General features: G+C 42.2%; 1 protein-coding gene across 1 annotated transcript in view; it reads left to right on the forward strand.

The window, feature by feature from the left end:
• The window catches only part of frem2b (FRAS1 related extracellular matrix 2b), a 77,518-nt gene that overhangs the window by 32,541 nt on the left and 25,263 nt on the right, over positions 1 to 19,714 (forward strand). Inside the window, exons 5-8 of the mRNA XM_020049828.2 lie at positions 1,771 to 1,917; positions 14,626 to 14,856; positions 17,091 to 17,216; positions 17,482 to 17,733. Of these exons, the coding sequence (XP_019905387.2) occupies positions 1,771 to 1,917; positions 14,626 to 14,856; positions 17,091 to 17,216; positions 17,482 to 17,733 (756 nt within the window). The remainder of the gene's footprint in view (positions 1 to 1,770; positions 1,918 to 14,625; positions 14,857 to 17,090; positions 17,217 to 17,481; positions 17,734 to 19,714) is intronic.

The raw sequence follows: 19,714 nt of genomic DNA on the forward strand, positions 1-19,714 counted from the left end.
CCTCAATCCATTGTCTCAGCTGCTATATAATGATTGATAAATCTGTTTGATAATTTCTCTGACTAAAGAATATCTATTGGAGTAAATGGGCAAAATACACTGTACAAGTGGCACTTGCTTGGCCACTCTCAGTCGCATTCATGTAGGTGCAAACAAGCAAGCAAGGTAGTGCTTGGTATGAACGGCCATTTTCAGCCAATGCAGTAGGGGCAAAAACAATGATGAGCTTTGATTGGTTACTCATGCCACAACATTACCTTGGCCAACATGTCATCCCACCCTCTCATTCTTCCTACCCGGCTCTAACTCCACCCACTCCGGTTGTCACCGCTTGCCATCCATTGACTAGGGTCCCTACGGCATTAAGGTTCTGGACTTTATTGTGTGAGTAATAGGAGCCCATTTAAAACAGCCCCAGACCCTGCTAGTAGGTTCTTTTTCCCTTCATCCCTCCATGTCCCTCTTCTCCCTTCATGCCTCCATCTCCCCCCTCTCAGGTCATCCCTCCATGTCCCTTCATCCCTCCATCTACCTCTTCTCCCTTCATCCCTCCATGTCCCTTCATCCCTCCATGTCCCTCTTCTCCCTTCATGCCTCCATCTCCCCCCTCACAGGTCATCCCTCCATGTCCCTCATCTCCCTTCATCCCTCCACTCTCTTCTTCCCTCCATCTCTCCATCTCCTTTCATCCTCCCATCTCCATCCTCTCCCTTCATCCCACCATTTTGCAGTCATACTGATCTCTGTAAACAGAGCTTGAAGCCACTCTCATGACCCTGCTGCTTACTGCCTGCTGTTAATAGCAGTAGTAATATTGTATGTGTGTTTGTGTGTGTGTGTGTGTGTGTGTTTATGTATGTATGCTTAAATGCCAGAACGTGTCATTTTCTGTATGATTTTAATAACTGTGTGTGGTTCATCTTTCTGTTGTCGTTACGGTAACAGGCGGTGCTGCCCTCCAGAAATACAGAGCTTTGAATCTTACTTCAAACAGGACTGATAAAACACCACTAACACAGACGCTCACCCACCTACCCCCCCACACACACAGACACACACACACATTAACCTTTATCTCTTAATTAGAATGGAGCCAATAAGACCTCCTACTTGATTTCCTTCTGAATCAGGTCTCTACACTGATAGCTATACTTCCCAGTGAAACTGGCCGGGAGGCTGTGTGTGTGTGTGTGTGTGTGTGTGAGCTGCCTCCCACTGAATACGGGCATGGAGTCTACCTATGTAACAGCCATAACATTATGATAATGAGATATTGAGATTGGAACATCCTGAGAACTAAGAGGCTTTCCATTATTCATGTTTTTAAAGTTCAATGAATGTGTTCAGAACATCAAAGGCTTCACATGTCTCTGCGGAATGACTTACCTCTAATGTTGACCGACCTGGGTTCAAATATGATTTCAAGTGCTTTAATTACTTTCATATACATTTAAAGTAAGTCTTTAGAAGATGCATTTTATTTAATAAGACAAGTAGTTTGAATATATTTTGAAATATACTTGGAAGGTGTTTGAAACATATGAGTCTGGCTGACTCAAATATCTTCACTCCCATGATATTTTTAACACAATCCACATTCGCACAGGACATACCATAGCTGTTGATGGAAGGTGATTTGTGAATTGAAATAAAGTTAAAGTTATGGTGTGTGATGTGAGAGAGATAAAGGTAGAAAGAGAGAGAGTTCTCTATACTCAATGTACTGTAAGTGACGTGAGGAGACTGAAAATGGGTTGTGTGTGTTTTTAGGAGGCAACAAGCTGAAGAACCAGGTGTTCAGGCTGAACTGGGCTTGGGTCTCTTTGGAGAAGGAGTTCTATGTGGTAGACGAGGAGGCCAAGTTCCTGGAGGTGGTCCTTAAACGAAGAGGATACCTGGGAGAGACATCATTCGTCAGTGAGTAAAACCCTATGCTTATACACCTGCATCCAAAAGGCCACCCATTTTCTATTATATTGAACTTATTTTGGCAGAAAAAAAATAGGCTGCTATGTGAGACACAGACATTGCATACATCTCTTTTAATGTACATCCCAGTATATCCACGCATCAAGAAAAATCTGCTCTGTGTATTTTGTTGTTGGATTGTGAAGATCCTAAGTTTCTCCAAATTAAAAGGCCAGTTCTTCTCTGGCTTTAAACAAAGCTATCCATGGATGTCCTGATTTAAATATCAATAAACCTGATCCTAAACCACCTCCAAATGGACCCTGAATCTGGTCCTGGCTCAACAGTAAAATCTAATTATAAGACTGTAAGTTTAAAATATATTTTTTTGTGGGCTCCCGAGTGGTACAGTGTTTGTAGCAAGTCATTGCAGCCAGAAGTTCAAATCCTGGTCATGAAATACCATCACTGCCTGAGGGTCCCTTAGAGGACAGTGTGAATTGGCTCAGCAGTGGACATTTGGGGTGTCAAACAGTTGTCTCGCTGGCCTCTTGCTCTTCATGATGAATCATGGTTGTCGGCTTGAGATCTTTTCTCCAGACACTTAGGTACCCACTCGCACATCCTGGTTGAAGAAGTATTGTGAAGAATGCTGAGTAAGATGTACAAACCCGATTCCAAAAAAGTTGGGACACTGTTCAATTGTGAATAAAAACAGAATGCAATGATGTGGAAGTTTCAAATTTCAATATTCTATTCAGAATACAACATAGATGACATATCAAATGTTTAAACTGAGAAAATGTTTCACCTTAAGGGGAAAATAAGTTGATTTTAAATTTCATGGCATCAACACATCTCAAAAAAGTTGGGACAAGGCCATGTTTACCACTGTGTGGCATCCCCTCTTCTTTTTATAACTGACTGCAAACGTCTGGGTACTGAGGAGACAAGTTGCTCATGTTTATGAATAGAAATGTTGTCCCATTCTTGTCTAATACAGGCTTCTAGTTGCTCAACTGTCTTAGGTCTTCTTTATTGCACCTTCCTCTTTATGATGCGCCAAATTGTTTTCTATGGGTGAAAGATCTGGACTGCAGGCTGGCCATTTCAGTACCCGGATCCTTCTTCTATGCAGCCATGACATTGTAATTGATGCAGTATGTGGTCTGGTATTGTCATGTTGGAAAATACAAGGTCTTCCCTGAAAGAGATGATGTCTGGATGGGAGCATATGTTGTTCTAGAACTTGGATATAACTGTCAGCATTGATGGTGCCTTTCCAGATGTGTAGGCTGCCCATGCCACACGCACTCATGCAACCCCATACCATCAGAGATGCAGGCTTCTGAACTGAGCGCTGAGAACAACTTGGGTTGTCCTTGTCCTCTTTAGTCTTCCAAAATGAACTTCAAATGTTGATTCGTCTGACCACAGAACACTTTTCCACTTTGCCACAGTCCATTTTAAATGATCTTTGGCCCAGAGAAAATGCCTGCGCTTCTGGATCCTGTTTAGATACAGCTTCTTTTTTGACCTATAGAGTTTAAGCCGGCAACGGCGAATGGCATGGTGGATTGTGTTCACCGACAATGTTTTCTTGAAATATTCCTGAGCCCTAAGTATTCCTGTGATTTCCATTACAGTATCATTCCTGTATGTGATGCAGTGCCGTCTGAGGGCCCGAAGATCACAGGCATCCAGTATGGTTTTCCGGCCTTGACCCTTACGCACAGAGATTGTTCCAGATTCTCTGAATCTTTGGATGATATTATGCACTGTAGATGATGATAACTTCAAACTCTTTGCAATTATTCTCTGAGAAACTCCTTTCTGATATTGCTCCACTATTTTTCGCCGCAGCATTGGGGGAATTGGTGTTCCTCTGCCCATCTTGACTTCTGAGAGACACTGCCAGTCTAAGAGGCTCTTTTTATACCCAATCATGTTGCCAATTGACATAATAAGTTGCAAATTGGTTCTCTAGCTGTTCCTTATCTGTACATTTAACTTTTCCGGCCTCTTATTGCTACCTGTCCCAACTTTATTGGAATGTGTAGCTCTCATGAAATCCAAAATGAGCCAATATTTGGCATGACATTACGAAATGTCTCACTTTCAACATTCAATATGTTATCTATATTCTATTTTGAATTAAATATAAGTTTATGAGATTTGTAAATTATTCCATTCCTTTTTTACTCACAATTTGTACAGTGTCCCAACTTTTTTTGAATCGGGTTTGTACATCGGATGACGTCACTATGTCTTGAACCAACTATGTATTCCTGCAATGAGGCAAGGGCATAATTGCATAATGGATTACATTTTAATGTAGACAAATCATAATTTGGTTGTGATTCTAGATGGCTTGGGTAACATTAAAATACAAAAAGGTGTTTGAATCCTTCCGGAAAAAGTGAAATACTGGTAAAATTTTCATGGATTCTAACCTTTTGTTTTAGCTTGTTTAGTAACTCTCTGATGAATTCAAAGTAATTGATCAGTGAGTTGCTAATGCATGCAAAGCACAACTTCTGACTACTTAAATACCATGCCTTGCTACAATACTGGTGTCACTGGTAAGTATACAGTGGTGTTTATTTTTCTCTGACAATTACACTGATGAGCCAAAACATTATGACCACTCACAGAGGAAGTGAATAACGTTGATCATCTCCTAACAAGGGCTATCCTGTCTTGTCTAAACCGACAGATGGTCTACTGTGGCACAAGTCACAGAAAACTTTAATGATGGTTAAGGGAGGAATGTGTCACAACACAGTGTGCATTGCACCTTGTTGCATATAGGGCAACATAGCTGCAGGGCAGTCAGAGTACCCATGATGACCCCTGTCCAGAAACCACAGGACACCTTCAGGGGTCTTGTAGAGTCCATGCTTTCAGCAGGTCAGCGCTGGTTGGGCGGCTGACAGAGGACCAACAACATGTTAGGCAGGTGGTCATAATGTTTTGGCTCATCAGAGTACAACCCCGTTTCCAAAGAAGTTGGGACGCTGTGTAAAATGTAAATAAAAGCAGAATGCAAAGATGTGAAAATCATTTAAACTGCTATAGTCAATAGAAAATAGTACAAAGACAACATTATGAAATGTTGAAACTGAGACTTTTTATTGTTTTTTGGAAAATGTATGCCCACTTTGAATTTGATGCCAATAAAACATTTAAAAAACTTTGGGACAGAGGCAACAAAAGACTGGAAAAGTTGTGTAATGCTAAAATGCTAAACCTGGTGGAAAATCACACAATTAATTAGGTCAATTGGCAACAGGTCAGTAACATGATTGGATATTAATTTCAGAGAGGATGGGTCGGTCAGAAGTGAGGATGGGGAGGGGTTCACCACTCTATGAAGGACTGCGTAGTCAAATAGTGCAACAATTTAAGAATAGCGATTCTCAACATAAAATTGCAACGTTTGGGGATCTCATGATCTACAGTACATAATATCATTAAAAGATTCAGAGAATCAGGTGAAATCTCTGTACGCAAGGGACAAGGCCAAAAACCATTATTGAATGGCCGTGATTTTCTGGCCCTCAGGCAGCACTGCGTTAAAAACAGACATGATTCTGTAGTGGAAATCACTGTATGGGCTCAGGATCTCTTCTGAAAACCATTGCCTGCAAACACAGTTTGTCGCTGCATCCACAAATGCAAATTAAAACTCTATCATGCAAAGAAGAAACCAGATATATACAAGCCGCCTTCTCTGGGCCCTGAGCTCATTTAAGAGGCACTGAGGTGAAGTGGAAAACTGTCCTGTGGTCTGACGAATCAAAATTGGAAATTATTTTTGAGAATCATGGACGCCATGTCCTCCGGACTAAAGAGGAGAGGGATCATCCAACTTCTTAATAGTGCACAGTTCAAAAGCCAGCATCCGTGATGGTATGGGGGTGCATTAGTGTACATTGCATGGGTGATTTGCACATCCGTGAAGGCAGCATTAGAGCTGAACGATATATACAGGTTTTGGAGCAACATACGCTGCCATAAAGATGACATATTTTTCAGGGAAGGCCTTGCTTATTTCAGCAAGACAATGAAAAACCACAGTCTGCACGTATATAACAGCATGGCTCCATAGTAATAGAGTCTGGGTGCTAAACTGGCCTGCCTGCAGTCAAGACCTGTCACCCATTGAAAACATTTGGGGCATTATGAAAGAAAAAACAAGACAAAGGAGACCCCAAACTGTTGATCAGCTGAAATCCTACATCAAGAAAAGAATGGGAAAACATTTCACTTTCAAAACTACAGAAATCGGTCTCCTCAGTTCCCAAACTCTTACACAGATGTTTGTACTATTTTCATTTAAATATAGGGGGAAATGATTTGCACATCATTGTGTTCTGTTTTCTTTAGCATTTTACACAGTGTCCCAACTATTTTGATAATGGAGTTGCACATTCTGAAGAGATATCAGTCTGTTCCTGGTTTTCTGGTACCAGTACATCTGTTACTGTTGTTCATACAGTTTTCTCCCATCATCCGTCCAACTCCCTCTTTTCTCCCATCATCCGTCCAACTCCTTTTCTTCCTTTATCCCGCCATCTCCCTCTTTTTTCCCCATCATACCTCTCGTCTTTTTTACCTCTCGTCTTTTTTACCTCTCGTCTTTTTTTTACTGGAGAAACCGACCTCCCTTGAACCCAAGCTGTTGTAATGGAAGGTGTTGAATCTAAATTTGTACTTGTACTTCACAAAGGAGTTCCCCAGTGTTCAATTTTAGGTACTTTACTTTTTACTCTGTGTATTATTGATATCTGCACTTTCAAGTTTATGCTGATGATACAGGACTGAACACTGCTGCTCCCTCTCTTGCAGAAGGGCCAGACATTGGTTGATGTCTGTATATTAAGCTTTCATGCAGAAACTGTCATCTTAAAAGTGAATTGGAATGAGAGTGGTGACTAAATGTGTTCACAGAACTAGCGAGTCCTAGAGGTTCAGCTGGCTGACTCAGGCTGCCCAAGTCAGGTGAAACTGCTTTTGACTTCTGTGCCCCCCACTCATGGAATGTTTTGGATGGGTGACTTTAAGTTGGAATCACAGGTGTCTATAAGGTAGTCTGTTGGAGTCGTGATGTTGGAGTGGACGCACCCACCTTCTTTATGCTGGTGGATATCCCCATTTTGTATAGAACCAATCTTGATTTTCTAAAGCCCCTCCCCTACGCATGTTTACTTCCAAAACTGATGAGGAAGCTAGGGGCGTAGCACATGCAAATAACTATTTAATACTGTAAGAACGAATCAAAACCCTTGTTCATTTTCTGAGTGAATATTACATTAGGCTCCTGTCCAGACCAGTGAACCATCTCTGTCAGTTCAAATGCCTGATAAATGACAGTTTCACAGTCAATTTAGATTGCTTTACTTAGATTTATTTTAAAGAATGTGCAGTGGGGCAAAAAAGTATTTAGTCATCCATCAATTGTGCAAGTTCTCCCACTTAAAAAGATGAGAGAGGCCTCTCAACATCATAGGTACACTTCAACTATGAGATACAAAATGAGAGAAAAAAAATCCAGAAAATCACATTGTAGGATTATTAATGAATTTATTGGTAAATCATGGTGGAAAATAAGTATTTAGTCTATAACAAAAGTTAATCTCAATACTTTGTTATATACCCTTTGTTGGCAATGACAGAGGTCAAATGTTTTCTGTAAGTCTTCACAAGGTTTTCACACACTGCTGCTGGTATTTTGGCCCATTCCTTCATGCAGATCTCCTCTAGAGCAGTGATGTTTTGGGGCTGTCGCTGGGCAACACAGACTTTCAAATCCAAAGATTTTCTATGGGGTGGAGATCTGGTGACTGGCTAGGCCACTCCAGGACCTTGAAATGCTTCTTACGAAGCCACTCCTGTGTTTGGGATCATTGTCATGCTGAAAGACCCAGCCACGTTTCATCTTCAATGCCCTTGCTGATGGAAGGAGGTTTTCACTAAAAATCTCACGATACATGGCTCCATTCATTCTTTCCTTTACACGGATCAGTCATCCTGGTCCCTTTGCAGAAAAACAGCCCCAAAGCATGATGTTTCCACCCCCATGCTTCACAGTAGGTATGGTGTTCTTTGGATGCAACTCAGCATTCTTTCTCCTCCAAACACGACAAGTTGGGTTTTTACCAAAACGTTCTATTTTGGTTTCATCTGACCATATGACATTCTCCCAATCCTCTTCTGGACCATCCAAATGCTCTCTAGCAAACCTCAGACGGGTCTGGACATGTACTGGCTTGAGCAGGGGGACACGTCTTACACTGCAGGATTTCAGTCCCAGGCGGCGTAGTGTGTTACTGATGGTAGCCTTTGTAACTTTGGTCCCAGCTCTCTGCAGGTAATTCACTAGGTCCCCCGTGTGGTTCTGTGATTTTTGCTCACCGTTCTTGTGATCATTTTGACCCCATGGGGGGAGATCTTGCGTGGAGCCCCGGATCGAGGGAGATTATCAGTGGTCTTGTATGTCTTCCATTTTTTTTATAATTGCTCCCACAGTTGATTTCTTCACACCAAGCTGCTTACCTATTGCAGGTCTACAATTTTGTTTCCGGTGTCCTTTGACAGCTCTTTGGTCTTGTCCATAGAGGAGTTTGGAGTGTGACTGTTTGAGATTGTGGACAGGTGTCTTTTATACTGATAACAAGTTCAAACAGGTGCCATTAATACAGGTAACGAGTGGAGGACAGAGGAGCCTTGCTTGTTTGTAGGTGACCAAATACTTATTTTACAGAGGTATTTACCAATTAATTCATTAAATATCCTACAATGTGATTGTCTGGATATTTTTTTCTCATTCTGTCTCTCTTAGTTGAAATGTACCTATGATGAAAATTACAGGCCTCTCTCATCTTTTTAAGTGGGAGAACTTGCACAATTGGTGGCTGACTAAATACTTTTTTGCCCCACTGTATATGTTTTTTATTGCCATGAATGAGGGCAAAACTGTCGGAGACCTAGTTCTTGTTTGTGTTTCCCTGACTAAAGTACCAATAAATTTAAATTTTAGCTGCAGGTTCTATTTCTTATTCCAACAAATGAACATAATACTATATAGTTTCGCTAATTGAAATTAAAATAACAATACAGTTGTTTTGTATTATTTGTTCAGTCAGGTTCACTTACTTTTTAGGATTTAGATACAGATGAGATAACATTTTAGGTCAAATGGAAGCAGGAATAAAGAACATCCTAACAAACTTTCTCTCACCACTGTACATACAGTGGTACACTAACTGTTGAACTTTGGTTTAGGGTCCCTGGTGAAAAGTAGTGCACTATTTAGCGAATAGGATGTCATTTAGAATTCACACCAAGACTAGCCAAGGGCTAATCTGACTGCAAGAGCAAGGGAGGTCACAACCTTTACCCCTGATCTTTCTCCTCAGGGCAGGATTTATCTTCTTAGCCAATCAAACAAGGGGACACTCCAGGGGTCGTCAGAATGACGCCCACCATTTTAGCTCGCCAAGTTAGAAGACACTTTCTGTCAACATTCCTAATTTACTATCCTGGGCTGAATGGGTGGAAAACACAGTGGAACAATAAATGTTAGAATAGACCTTTGTTTAATAACACAGTTTATACACAGTGTTTAAAACAAAGGTTTTATGCTTGACTGGAGTTCACACAACTGGCACCACTGTTGTTGTGTCCATTGTGTTTGCCCGGCTCCCATATGTTTTTAATGAGTTAATAGCATTTATTCAAACATTAGTTGTTTAAATAAATGAATAAGTTGTTTGAATAAATTATGTTTGAGGTCAGCTTACAATGTGTTGTGTGGCCCATAGCTGCGCCTCCCTGAATCTTAACTAGCTTTGAGGCTGTGGGTGTGTTCATTCGTCCATGTGTTTGACCAGAGCCTATTATACCAGAACCTATAGACCGAAAGTAAAGGACTGTATAGGAAACAAGTTACTAAATGAAAAGCCAGCCCTGTGTCTCTGTTAGTTAATAATCTCTATCATTCTCACTATCTCACTTTCTCTCTCTCTTGCTTCCTTGCTCTCTCTAGCTCTCTTTGGCAGAGATATGCAGATAATGAGACTATTGACCTTCTCTCAAGTCTCTACCCTTTTCAGCACACTTCGTCTAAAGAACTAACAAAATATTTATCTTGAAGAACACAATAAAGAGAGTCCTATCAGACTTATAATTAGTTAGCTGATTAGCATTTCTGATTCCAAAGATGAATAACTCTGGAAGCTTCTAAAGCTGTTTTTACAAAGACATTGAATCACATTATAACAACTTATGAAACAATTCTCTTTGACTAATGTTAGTGTATTTGACAGAACATTGATTTATATACAGTGCCTTTTCAAAGTTTTCAGACTCCTTTACTTTTTCCAGACATAATTTATAATTGATGAAAAAATATTGCCAGCAATCTACCCCACAATACCCGATAATGAAAGTGAAACACAATTTTAGAAATGTATTCAATGTCAAACACTGAAATATCTCATGTACACTTAAATATTCAGACCCTTTCTTCAGTACTTTATAGAAGTGCCATAGGCAGTGATATTAGATTTCAGTCTTCTAGGGTATGACTACACCTGGATTTGTGCAGTATCTTCGTTGTAGATCCTCTCTACCTCTGTCAGATTGTATGGGGAGCTGTGATCTTCAGATCTCCCCACGGATTTTGAAGTCTGTACTTTGGTATGGTCACTCAAAGACTTGTCTGAAGTATTTCCAGCATTGTCTTAGCTGTGTGCTTTGTATTGTTGTCATGCTGAAAGATTAATCTTGGCCCCTGTCTTAAGTCCTTTGCATTCTGGATCAGGTTTTCTTTACGGATCTCTGTATTTTGCTCCATTCATTATTCTCTCAATCTTGACAAATCCCTATAGCATGATGCGACCACCACCATGCCAGGCAATGAACAGTGCATGTTTTCACCACATGTGAAGCACTTGGCATACAGACCTAATAGATTCATTTTGGTCTCATTGGACCAGATCATTTTTTTCTCATGTTCTCTGTTGTTTCTGTCTCGCTACTCTACCATAAAAGGTGTGATTGATGGAGCGCCATCCTTGCCGAAAAACTTTCAAGCTAATTTAGAGTGGCCATTAGCAAATTGGTCTTTCTAGCCCGGTTACTCAGTTTGGCCAGACAGCCAGCTCTAGGAAGTTTTTGTGGTTTCAAACTTATTCCTCCACAATGCAGGAGCCCATTTTGCTCCTGGGAATATTCAATACAATGCCATGACACAACTTTATTTAGACAGGTGCAGGCGCGTGCATCGATTGACCCAAGGGGGGACTTGAGCCCCTGCCCTTTTCGCCTCAGACTCAACAATTGCCCTGGTTGCCCATCAGTTATCAGTGCCCGCGTTCTATCTTCGTAACATTCGTTATTCACTCAAATGGCATGCGTTGTCTACATGTGCAGGCAAGTGTCACCCATCCGTCTGCTTAATGTGCATTGCGGAAGTTGACAGTCATGAGGAGGCTGACAAGCACATGGCGCCCAAATTCCATTCCGCTGCCTGCATAAGTCCCAGGAGCTCTTTTCTGTCATTTTGGCCCGTCCCCCTCTAATTGTCTGTGCACGGCCTTGGCCAGGTATGCCTTTCTAGGCGGACTCCAATCAAGTTCTAGAAACCTCTCAAGGATTTCCCAAGGACACAGGATGCATCGGAGCTCAGTTTTGAGTGTCAAGTCTCTAAATACTTATGCTCATGAGATTTTTCATGTCTTCATTTATTTTATGAATTGGCAATAATTTCTAAAACCAGGTTTTCACTTTTGTATTGGGTATTGTGAGAAGATTGATGGCCACCTTCTTTAAAATCAGTTATTAATTAAGTCTATAACACAGCAATATGTGGAGAAAGTGAAAGGGATCTGAATACTTTTCCGAAGGATCTGTGCATCTTAAATGAGGAACATCAATGCTGTGAGATGTTCAGACTTTACATCAGTGTGTTTAGAAGAGGTTAAACTGGACAAAATATTTAATCATTCCTCTGCAGTGATATGGTTTCCTTTGAAAACAATGAAAAGGCATCCCAAATGGCAACCTTTTCCCTGCATGGTGCACTACCATTAACCAAAACCAGGTGGTACAATAGCGCGCTGTTTAGGGAATAGGGCGCCATTACCAATGAAAAACCTCCAGAAGCACACTATTATTCCTTTCTTTCCCCTCAGTATATCTAATGAATCTCAAACCTCAAAGGATAGAGGACACAACAAGAGAAACCCTTCAGATGAACCAGATGCACAGGCCTGAGATCTTTCTGACATAGCGTACTGATGAAAGGCTGATCTCAGACCAGTGCCCACAGAGAAGATATCTGCTCCATTCCCGCCCTGCTTGCAGGCCTGCCAGAGCCAGAGCTGCTGCTAGACAACAGAGCCGCTGCTAGATCACAGAGCAACTACTAGACCACCGGGCTGCTACTAGACCACAGGGCTGCTATTAGATCACAGGGCTGCTGCTAGATCACAGGGCTGCTATTAGATCACAGGGCTGCTATTAGATCACAGGGCTGCTGTTAGATCACAGGGCTGCTACTAGACCACAGGGCTGCTATTAGATCACAGGGCTGCTATTAGATCACAGGGCTGCTGCTAGATCACAGGGCTGCTATTAGATCACAGGGCTGCTGCTAGATCACAGGGCTGCTACTAGATCACAGGGCTGCTACTAGACCACAGGGCTGCTATTAGATCACAGGGCTGCTATTAGATCACAGGGCTGCTGCTAGATTACAGGGCTGCTATTAGATCACAGGGCTGCTGCTAGATCACAGGGCTGCTACTAGACCACAGGGCTGCTGCTAGATCACAGGGCTGCTAGATCACAGGGCTGCTATTAGATCACAGGGCTGCTATTAGATCACAGGGCTGCTGCTAGATCACACAACTGGTCCTAGACCACAGGGCTGCTACTCGATCACAGGGCTGCTATTAGATCACAGGGCTGCTGCTAGATCACACGACAGGTCCTAGACCACAAGGCTGCTACTCGATCACAGGGCTGCTATTAGATCACAGGGCTGCTACTAGATCACATAGCTGCTGCTCTACCACAGAGCTCCTGCTAGACCACAGGGCTGCTACTAGATCATAGGGCTGGTCCTAGACCACAGGGCTGCTACTAGACCACAGGGCTGCTACTAGACCACAGGGCTGCTACTAGATCACAGGGCTGGTCCTAGATCACAGGGCTGCTACTACATCACAGGGCTGGTCCTAGATCACAAGGCTGGTCCTAGACCACTTAGCTGCCACTACCGCTTGGCACTATCTTTGAAACTAATGCATGCATTTCTCCATCTGAAGCTCTTAAGTCTTACATTCTATTTCTCTCTTTCTCTAGAACTTTTTAGAAGCGCTGTCTGAAGATCCACATTACTGAGCATAAGTCATCCATTCGTAGAAACAACCATCATGTGACCAAGTACTTAACAGAATTATATCAACACATTACAACACGTGTTAGAACAAGTCCACATGTCTCTTAGAGATGGGAACATTGATCACTTTCTACTGCCATGTGAACCCAACCTGGACAGGGTTTTCCCTGGGATATTAAGGACGAACTCCATCTCAGACCACTTTTGATTTAGATTCTTATTGTACCATTGCTTTGGAGAAATAAAATAAATATATAGACCCCTTCTATCCTTTCATGTTGACGTTGTGTGTTTGCACGTGCTTTTAATGAATTACAAATAATTACTACTAAATATATAACTTTGATGTACTGTGTGTTCTTTTCCCTGTGGGTATTTAAAAATGTTTCTTATCTCCGGTTCACAATACTGCATGTATTTATGTACATTTATTTTCATGTTTTTATCTAAATAGGCTTTGTTTTAGGTCAAACACACTGCATTTCAAACGTTCAAAGGCCTTGTGAAATGATACAGCAAATAGGCTAATTAGAAACTAGGCTAATTATTTCAAATTGGCAGGCTTACATCCAGTGTTTTCCAACCCAGTGTTCTCCACACATTTCTGGTGCCGTGTCAAAGTTCCGTAGGCAGATTTGATCAACCCACACTGACATTAACAACCACCACCTCGACTGGGGGAGCTAGACTGGACAGGCTGGGCAGGGGACACAGGATGTTGGGCCACACTGTAACAACATGTCAATCTACCAATAGCTTCACACCAACACACATAAACAGAAATCACCCTCCAGATATCCTAATTGCCTAACAAGGAGGGGGGAGGGGAATCTAAATGGAGTTTGAAAGGTAATGGACCTTGGTAAGATTGACATGTTTTGCTGTGCCCTCTGTGTGGAGTCAGACCTCTTGGGGCTTGAGTGACAGGAGAGGGAATAGCCTCCACGTCAAGGCGTCCTGATTACCGTCCTGATTAGCATTCCCTTGTCCAGGTAATTCAATGATTACCGTGGTCCCTCCTGCTGGTCCATGCCAGAGCCATCTGCCAGCTGACACAGCAGAGCTGTAGTTACTGCCTCTCCACCTGCATCTCTGAAGTGGCTATGTTCTCCCCTTTTGACTGATTATTAAATCCGAATGCTGGACGACATTTTGACTCGTTATTTTTTTTTTTTTTAGATGTTCCCTTTTTTTCCACTTTAAATGTGCGTCAAATAGTGCTTACTTATCTTCCCATCTCAACTCCCTCTTCTCTCCCCCCTCCCCTCTTCACCACTGTCCTCTTCACCCCCACTCTCCACTCTTAGGCATCGGAACCAGAGATGGCACGGCGGAGAAGGATAAGGACTTCCGTGGTAAAGCCCAAAAGCAGGTCCAGTTTAACCCAGGTCAGTCCCTGGCTACATGGAGGGTGAGGATCCACCAGGATGGGGAGTATGAGCAGTCTGAGACCTTCCAAATCCTTCTGTCTGAACCTGTCATGGCCGCCCTGGAGTTCCCTGACAGCGCCACTGTGGAGATACTGGACCCAGCTGACGGTATGGGCCACACTTTCAGAGTAACAGTGTTTAAATACTAAACGTCAGTAAGAGTCTTTGGGATAGGCCTTGTGTACCAGCAGGTGACTGAGTGCAGAAAGGCCAGTGTATCACATCAGTCTTCCTCAGCTTCTTATCGATCCCTTGCCTGGCCCCAGAGCCTGATTTAAATGGAGGTAGGACGCTGACATAAAGGTCTCATGATGGAAACCAACATGAGTGTTAAGGGTTACATTTTGGAAAATTCTAGATAAGTTACTAGCAGTGTAGCAAACCAAGTTTAGAAATAGTGATCCATAAAACTCCAACAAAAGACCATATGCAGAATTGTTCCTCTCCATAGAGGTTAAAACAAGGGTAAATGAATAAATGAACAGGGTTACATAGGGTTTTGAGAATCCCAGAGTTTAGGCTGACAGACCAAGGGTGTGGGAAATGCCTTCCCAGGGCTCCCATGTGGTGCTCCCAAAGGCACACTATTCCCTGTATAGTTTATACAGCAGCCAAGCCCGTTGCTGTGTGAGCACTGAGTTAGAAGTCTGAGGTATGAATGACACTCTCCCCATCTTGACATGATTCTTCTTTTGTCCATCAACAACGTAGGCTGATTCAAATGTACAGGGGGACAGCCATGTTTGTCTCCGAAAACCCAATCTAGTTTCTATCGGCTCTTTTGTACGAAACGTTTGAGTTTAGTAACTTAGAGAGAGACAGAGAGACTGAATAAAATCTCCACATTGAAGCAGAGAGAGAGAAAGCGAGAGAATATACTTTCCGCATTAAGGCCTGTCAGCTTGGAGCTTACATTATGTTTTTTTCTTGGTAGGGCTGTTAGCTTGAAGGTTCAGCCTGTCTGAATAGGAGGAAGAACATCCAATTTTGTGGCCAAGATACGGCCAGACTGGGCAGGGAGCCATAAGTCCAGTTTCCTGGTCAGATCAGTAATTGGTCCAATGGGACTGTTGGCCGTTTGGAGTTAAGGCTCTGCTTGCTCACTGACTCCTTATTTGCACAGATTACCAGTAAAGAACCTTTGGAATTAGGTTTTTTGTACAATGTATGTAGGATCATTTTTGTTTGTTTTATTACAGACAAAATGCTTTTTCAAATTTGCATGTTCCCTGCATTGGCAAGTTGTTAAATATTTAAAAACACTGATATTACCTTAATCCTGTTCTAGATGATGATAATGTCCCTGCACTCCATTTATTCTTTCATTTAGCTCTAAATCCATGTTCAAAGTTTGAATAATTATACTTACCAGAATGAGTATTGAGATTGTCTTGGAGCATTTTATGATGTTTAGATACATTTTAGTTATGCCTTAGTCAGTGTCAGGAACAACTCATCAAAACATGACAGTCAATTTAAAAGCTATAGATGATACAGGCGACTCAAATAACATTGTGGAACTGTGCCTGAACTCAGGGGTTGTGTATCCTGACTTACTGATCAGTTCCACTGCTGAGTGACTACAGAGGCATGGCTCAAAGGCCAGGCTACAGAAGACCCAAACCATGTTTACTCATTTGTTTTTATTTTTGTTCTTTATTATGTTTCTTATTTTCCACTTGCCAGTGCATTCTAAGCATGTCTTCCATGCCAAAGTTTTTTTATATAAAAAAGGAATTGAAAGAAGAAGAGAGTTTGGGAGCAGCGTTGTTGTCCATCCGTCTGACGATTCCTTCATTCTGATTGGTCCCTCTGTGGAAGCCTGAATTCTTATTGGTCCCTGTGCGCCAACTGTCAGATCAGAAAGGCTTCTGAGTAGTTGTCCTTGCCAACTACTGATGTTAGATATCATCACAGCGTCTGCATGTATCCCAAATATTACTCTATTTCCAATATGATGTATTATTTTGACCAAGGCCTGCAAAAGGGCTCTGGTCAAAAGTAGTATACTACGAAATTTGTTCCCATTTGCAATGCAGATTGTATGTTTTTTATAGTCTTTATTAATTCACTTGGTCAACACATCCTTTATAGAACTGCATACAACCCTCAGAAGAACCTAGCTCAAAGGCATCAACTGCCACATAAAGTCTTGTTATCCCAGACAGAAATATTCAACACAATGTTGCTCATCAGCATAGTGTAAGTATTAGTGATATACTGGATACGCAGAGTAGGATGGCATGATGATTCATCTCTCTCCACTGTCTCCACACTCCCTGCCCTTCCTCTCAATCTCTCTCCGCGTCCTGCTCCCTCTCTCTGTCTGTCTCTCCTCTCAGAGTCCACGGTGTTCATCCCGTCTGCGGTCTACTCCGTAGAGGAGGGTATTGGGGAGCTTCTGATCCCAGTCCGTAGGAGTGGTGACGTCACCCAGGAACTCATGGTCATCTGCTACACACAGCAAGGTACAGTCCACAAACAAACACACACACACACAGACACACACCTTACATGAGATAACGCCCCAGTTCCAGTCCTCTCACCTGTCCTCCTTTCCGTCTTCTCTATCTCCGTCGCTCCCTCCATGGGCGCGGGTAGCGCCTCCGCTGCAGTCCTGTCCCACTCATGCTCCATATCTCCTCCTCTTCTCGCCTCCTCATCCCTGTCTCATCCCTGTCTCATCCCTGTCTCATCCCTGTCTCATCCCGGTCTCATCCCTGTCTCCTACAGCCAGCGCCACCGGGACCATTCCCACCACAGTGCTGTCCTACTCTGATTATATATCCCGACCCGAGGAGCACAGCAGTGTCCTGCGCTTCAGTAAGGGTGAGACGGAGAAGATGTGCCGTGTGGTGATCATAGATGACTCTCTGTATGAAGAGGAGGAGAGCTTCGACGTGACCCTCAGCATGCCCATGGGAGGCCGACTGGGGCGGGAATACAGCTCCACCAGGGTTACCATCACACCAGACCTGGATGACGGTAACCTCACCGTGCGCTCCTCACCGTGCACTCCTCACCGTGCACTCCTCACCGTGCGTTGTTGCGTATGTACTGCAGGGCTTCCACCAAGGCTGTGGTTCACTGTGTAAGGCATCAATGTGGCTGTTGTTTCATGCCTTTCAGTGGACAAACGTGCACAGTCGGATACGTTTCTCCGTTTATTTTAGTTGAGGCTTTCAAGATATTTTCACTGTATTGGGCAGCAGTAAGGGACTAATGCTTGATTGTTCACGGATGGTGATCGTGACTCAGAGATAAGTTATGTTGCTCCAGCCTGTCAGTCCTGAAAGATTCTTTTTTTCAGGACTGACGGTCAGAAAATGTTTTGGTGTGTGTGTGTTACTGATGACAGGGGACTTTTAATAGAATTCATTGAACTTTAATGATGATATTCATGAAAGATCAGACAGATTAGAGGACCTTCAAAAGACACACATGAACGCACAACATGAGGAGTAGAGAGAGAAAACATGACTCCTCGGGTATATAAATGAGTGACAATAGGAAAAGCATGCATCCGTCTGCTTCCTGTGTTTTTGTAATGTATGTTTATCGGTTTCTGAGTAACATCACCTGAACTGAGAACCAGCTCCTCTGAATGGAGGGATGCCCCTATCTCCGGGCTTATCACTATCTGATGGTCTCCTCTGTCTCCTGCAAAGCCTTTCTTCAAATACACCTCTTGAGCATTCCTTTCTTTCATATATGCCTGGCTAGGTCCCTATCTTCCCATAGACCATTTCTATTTTGTTTTGTGTGTGTGTGTGTTTGTGTGTGTGTGTGTTTGTGTGTGTGTGTGTTTGTGTGTGTGTGAATTTAGATTGATATCGAAAGGAAGCCCCAGTGTGAAAGGGGAAGTGGATGTAGAAGACCTTGGTATAATCACTCAATCTTCCTTTTCACACCTCAATCAAAGATGTTTTACTGTAGTTTGGGTCTTAAACGAATTGGAAGAAGCAGGACATAACCAAGCAAAATAGACTGTTATTTAACAAAACAGTACTGTATCATCAATACAGCCACAGTTAAATGCTGTTGTCCCTGCCTTATATATTTGAATTTCGAAATATTTTGGGAAGTGAACAAGTGAAAATGTAAATTGGTTAGTAACATCTGGTTAGATATTTTTCATGTTGACACAGAAGTCTGGCCTGTAGGTATTAACTTATTTCTTTTTTATTTCTTTTTTTCTTGTTGCTACATGAACGGACTGGTTGTTCGTTCTTGCCATTCAGGCTGGTTAAGTTCCTGTCGCTTGCCTTTTCTTACATGACTTACTCATGTCATGTAAGGAAAGGAACCGTAATGACAGTGACTAGCTTAATTATCATTCTATCCACACCTCATTTTCTATTTGAATTTCATAGTATCCATGGTCATAATATAATGTTGATGCATTTTGTTGCCTTGTTCAGAACATAAATATTGTCTTGTCCGCACAGTGTGAATCACTCATTGTTGCCTGCACCCAGGGCAGTTCACATATCAAAAGTAAACCAAAACCAGAAGTTCACACAGACACACCACCCAATTTAAATTTATCTCTGCAGCTCCCAACTAAATGCGAGGTTTGTCAAGGGAAAACTACATGCAAGTTGATAAAAACAAACATTGATTCAGACAGCAGCTTAAACGTGATGAAATCCTTATTGAGGCGCAGGCACCCCTGTGAGATGGAACTGTTAAAAGGCAGACAGTACAGTAGGTTTGTCTCTTGTCAACATGGCTTGAAACGCTACTCAGCATCCAGGATCCAAACAACCAGTTTTATTGTGTCGAGTAACCTTAGTTAGATCTACAAAAGGTTAACTATATTTAGATCTACAACAGATTAATTATGGTTAGATCTACTGGAAGATTAACTATGGTTAGGTCTACAACAGATTAACTACAGTTTGATCTACAACAAATTAACTATCGTTAGATCTACAACATATTAACTACGTTTGATCTACAACAG

The sequence above is a fragment of the Esox lucius genome, chromosome 1 (genome assembly GCF_011004845.1).
Source record: "Esox lucius isolate fEsoLuc1 chromosome 1, fEsoLuc1.pri, whole genome shotgun sequence".
Taxonomy (NCBI): domain Eukaryota; kingdom Metazoa; phylum Chordata; class Actinopteri; order Esociformes; family Esocidae; genus Esox; species Esox lucius.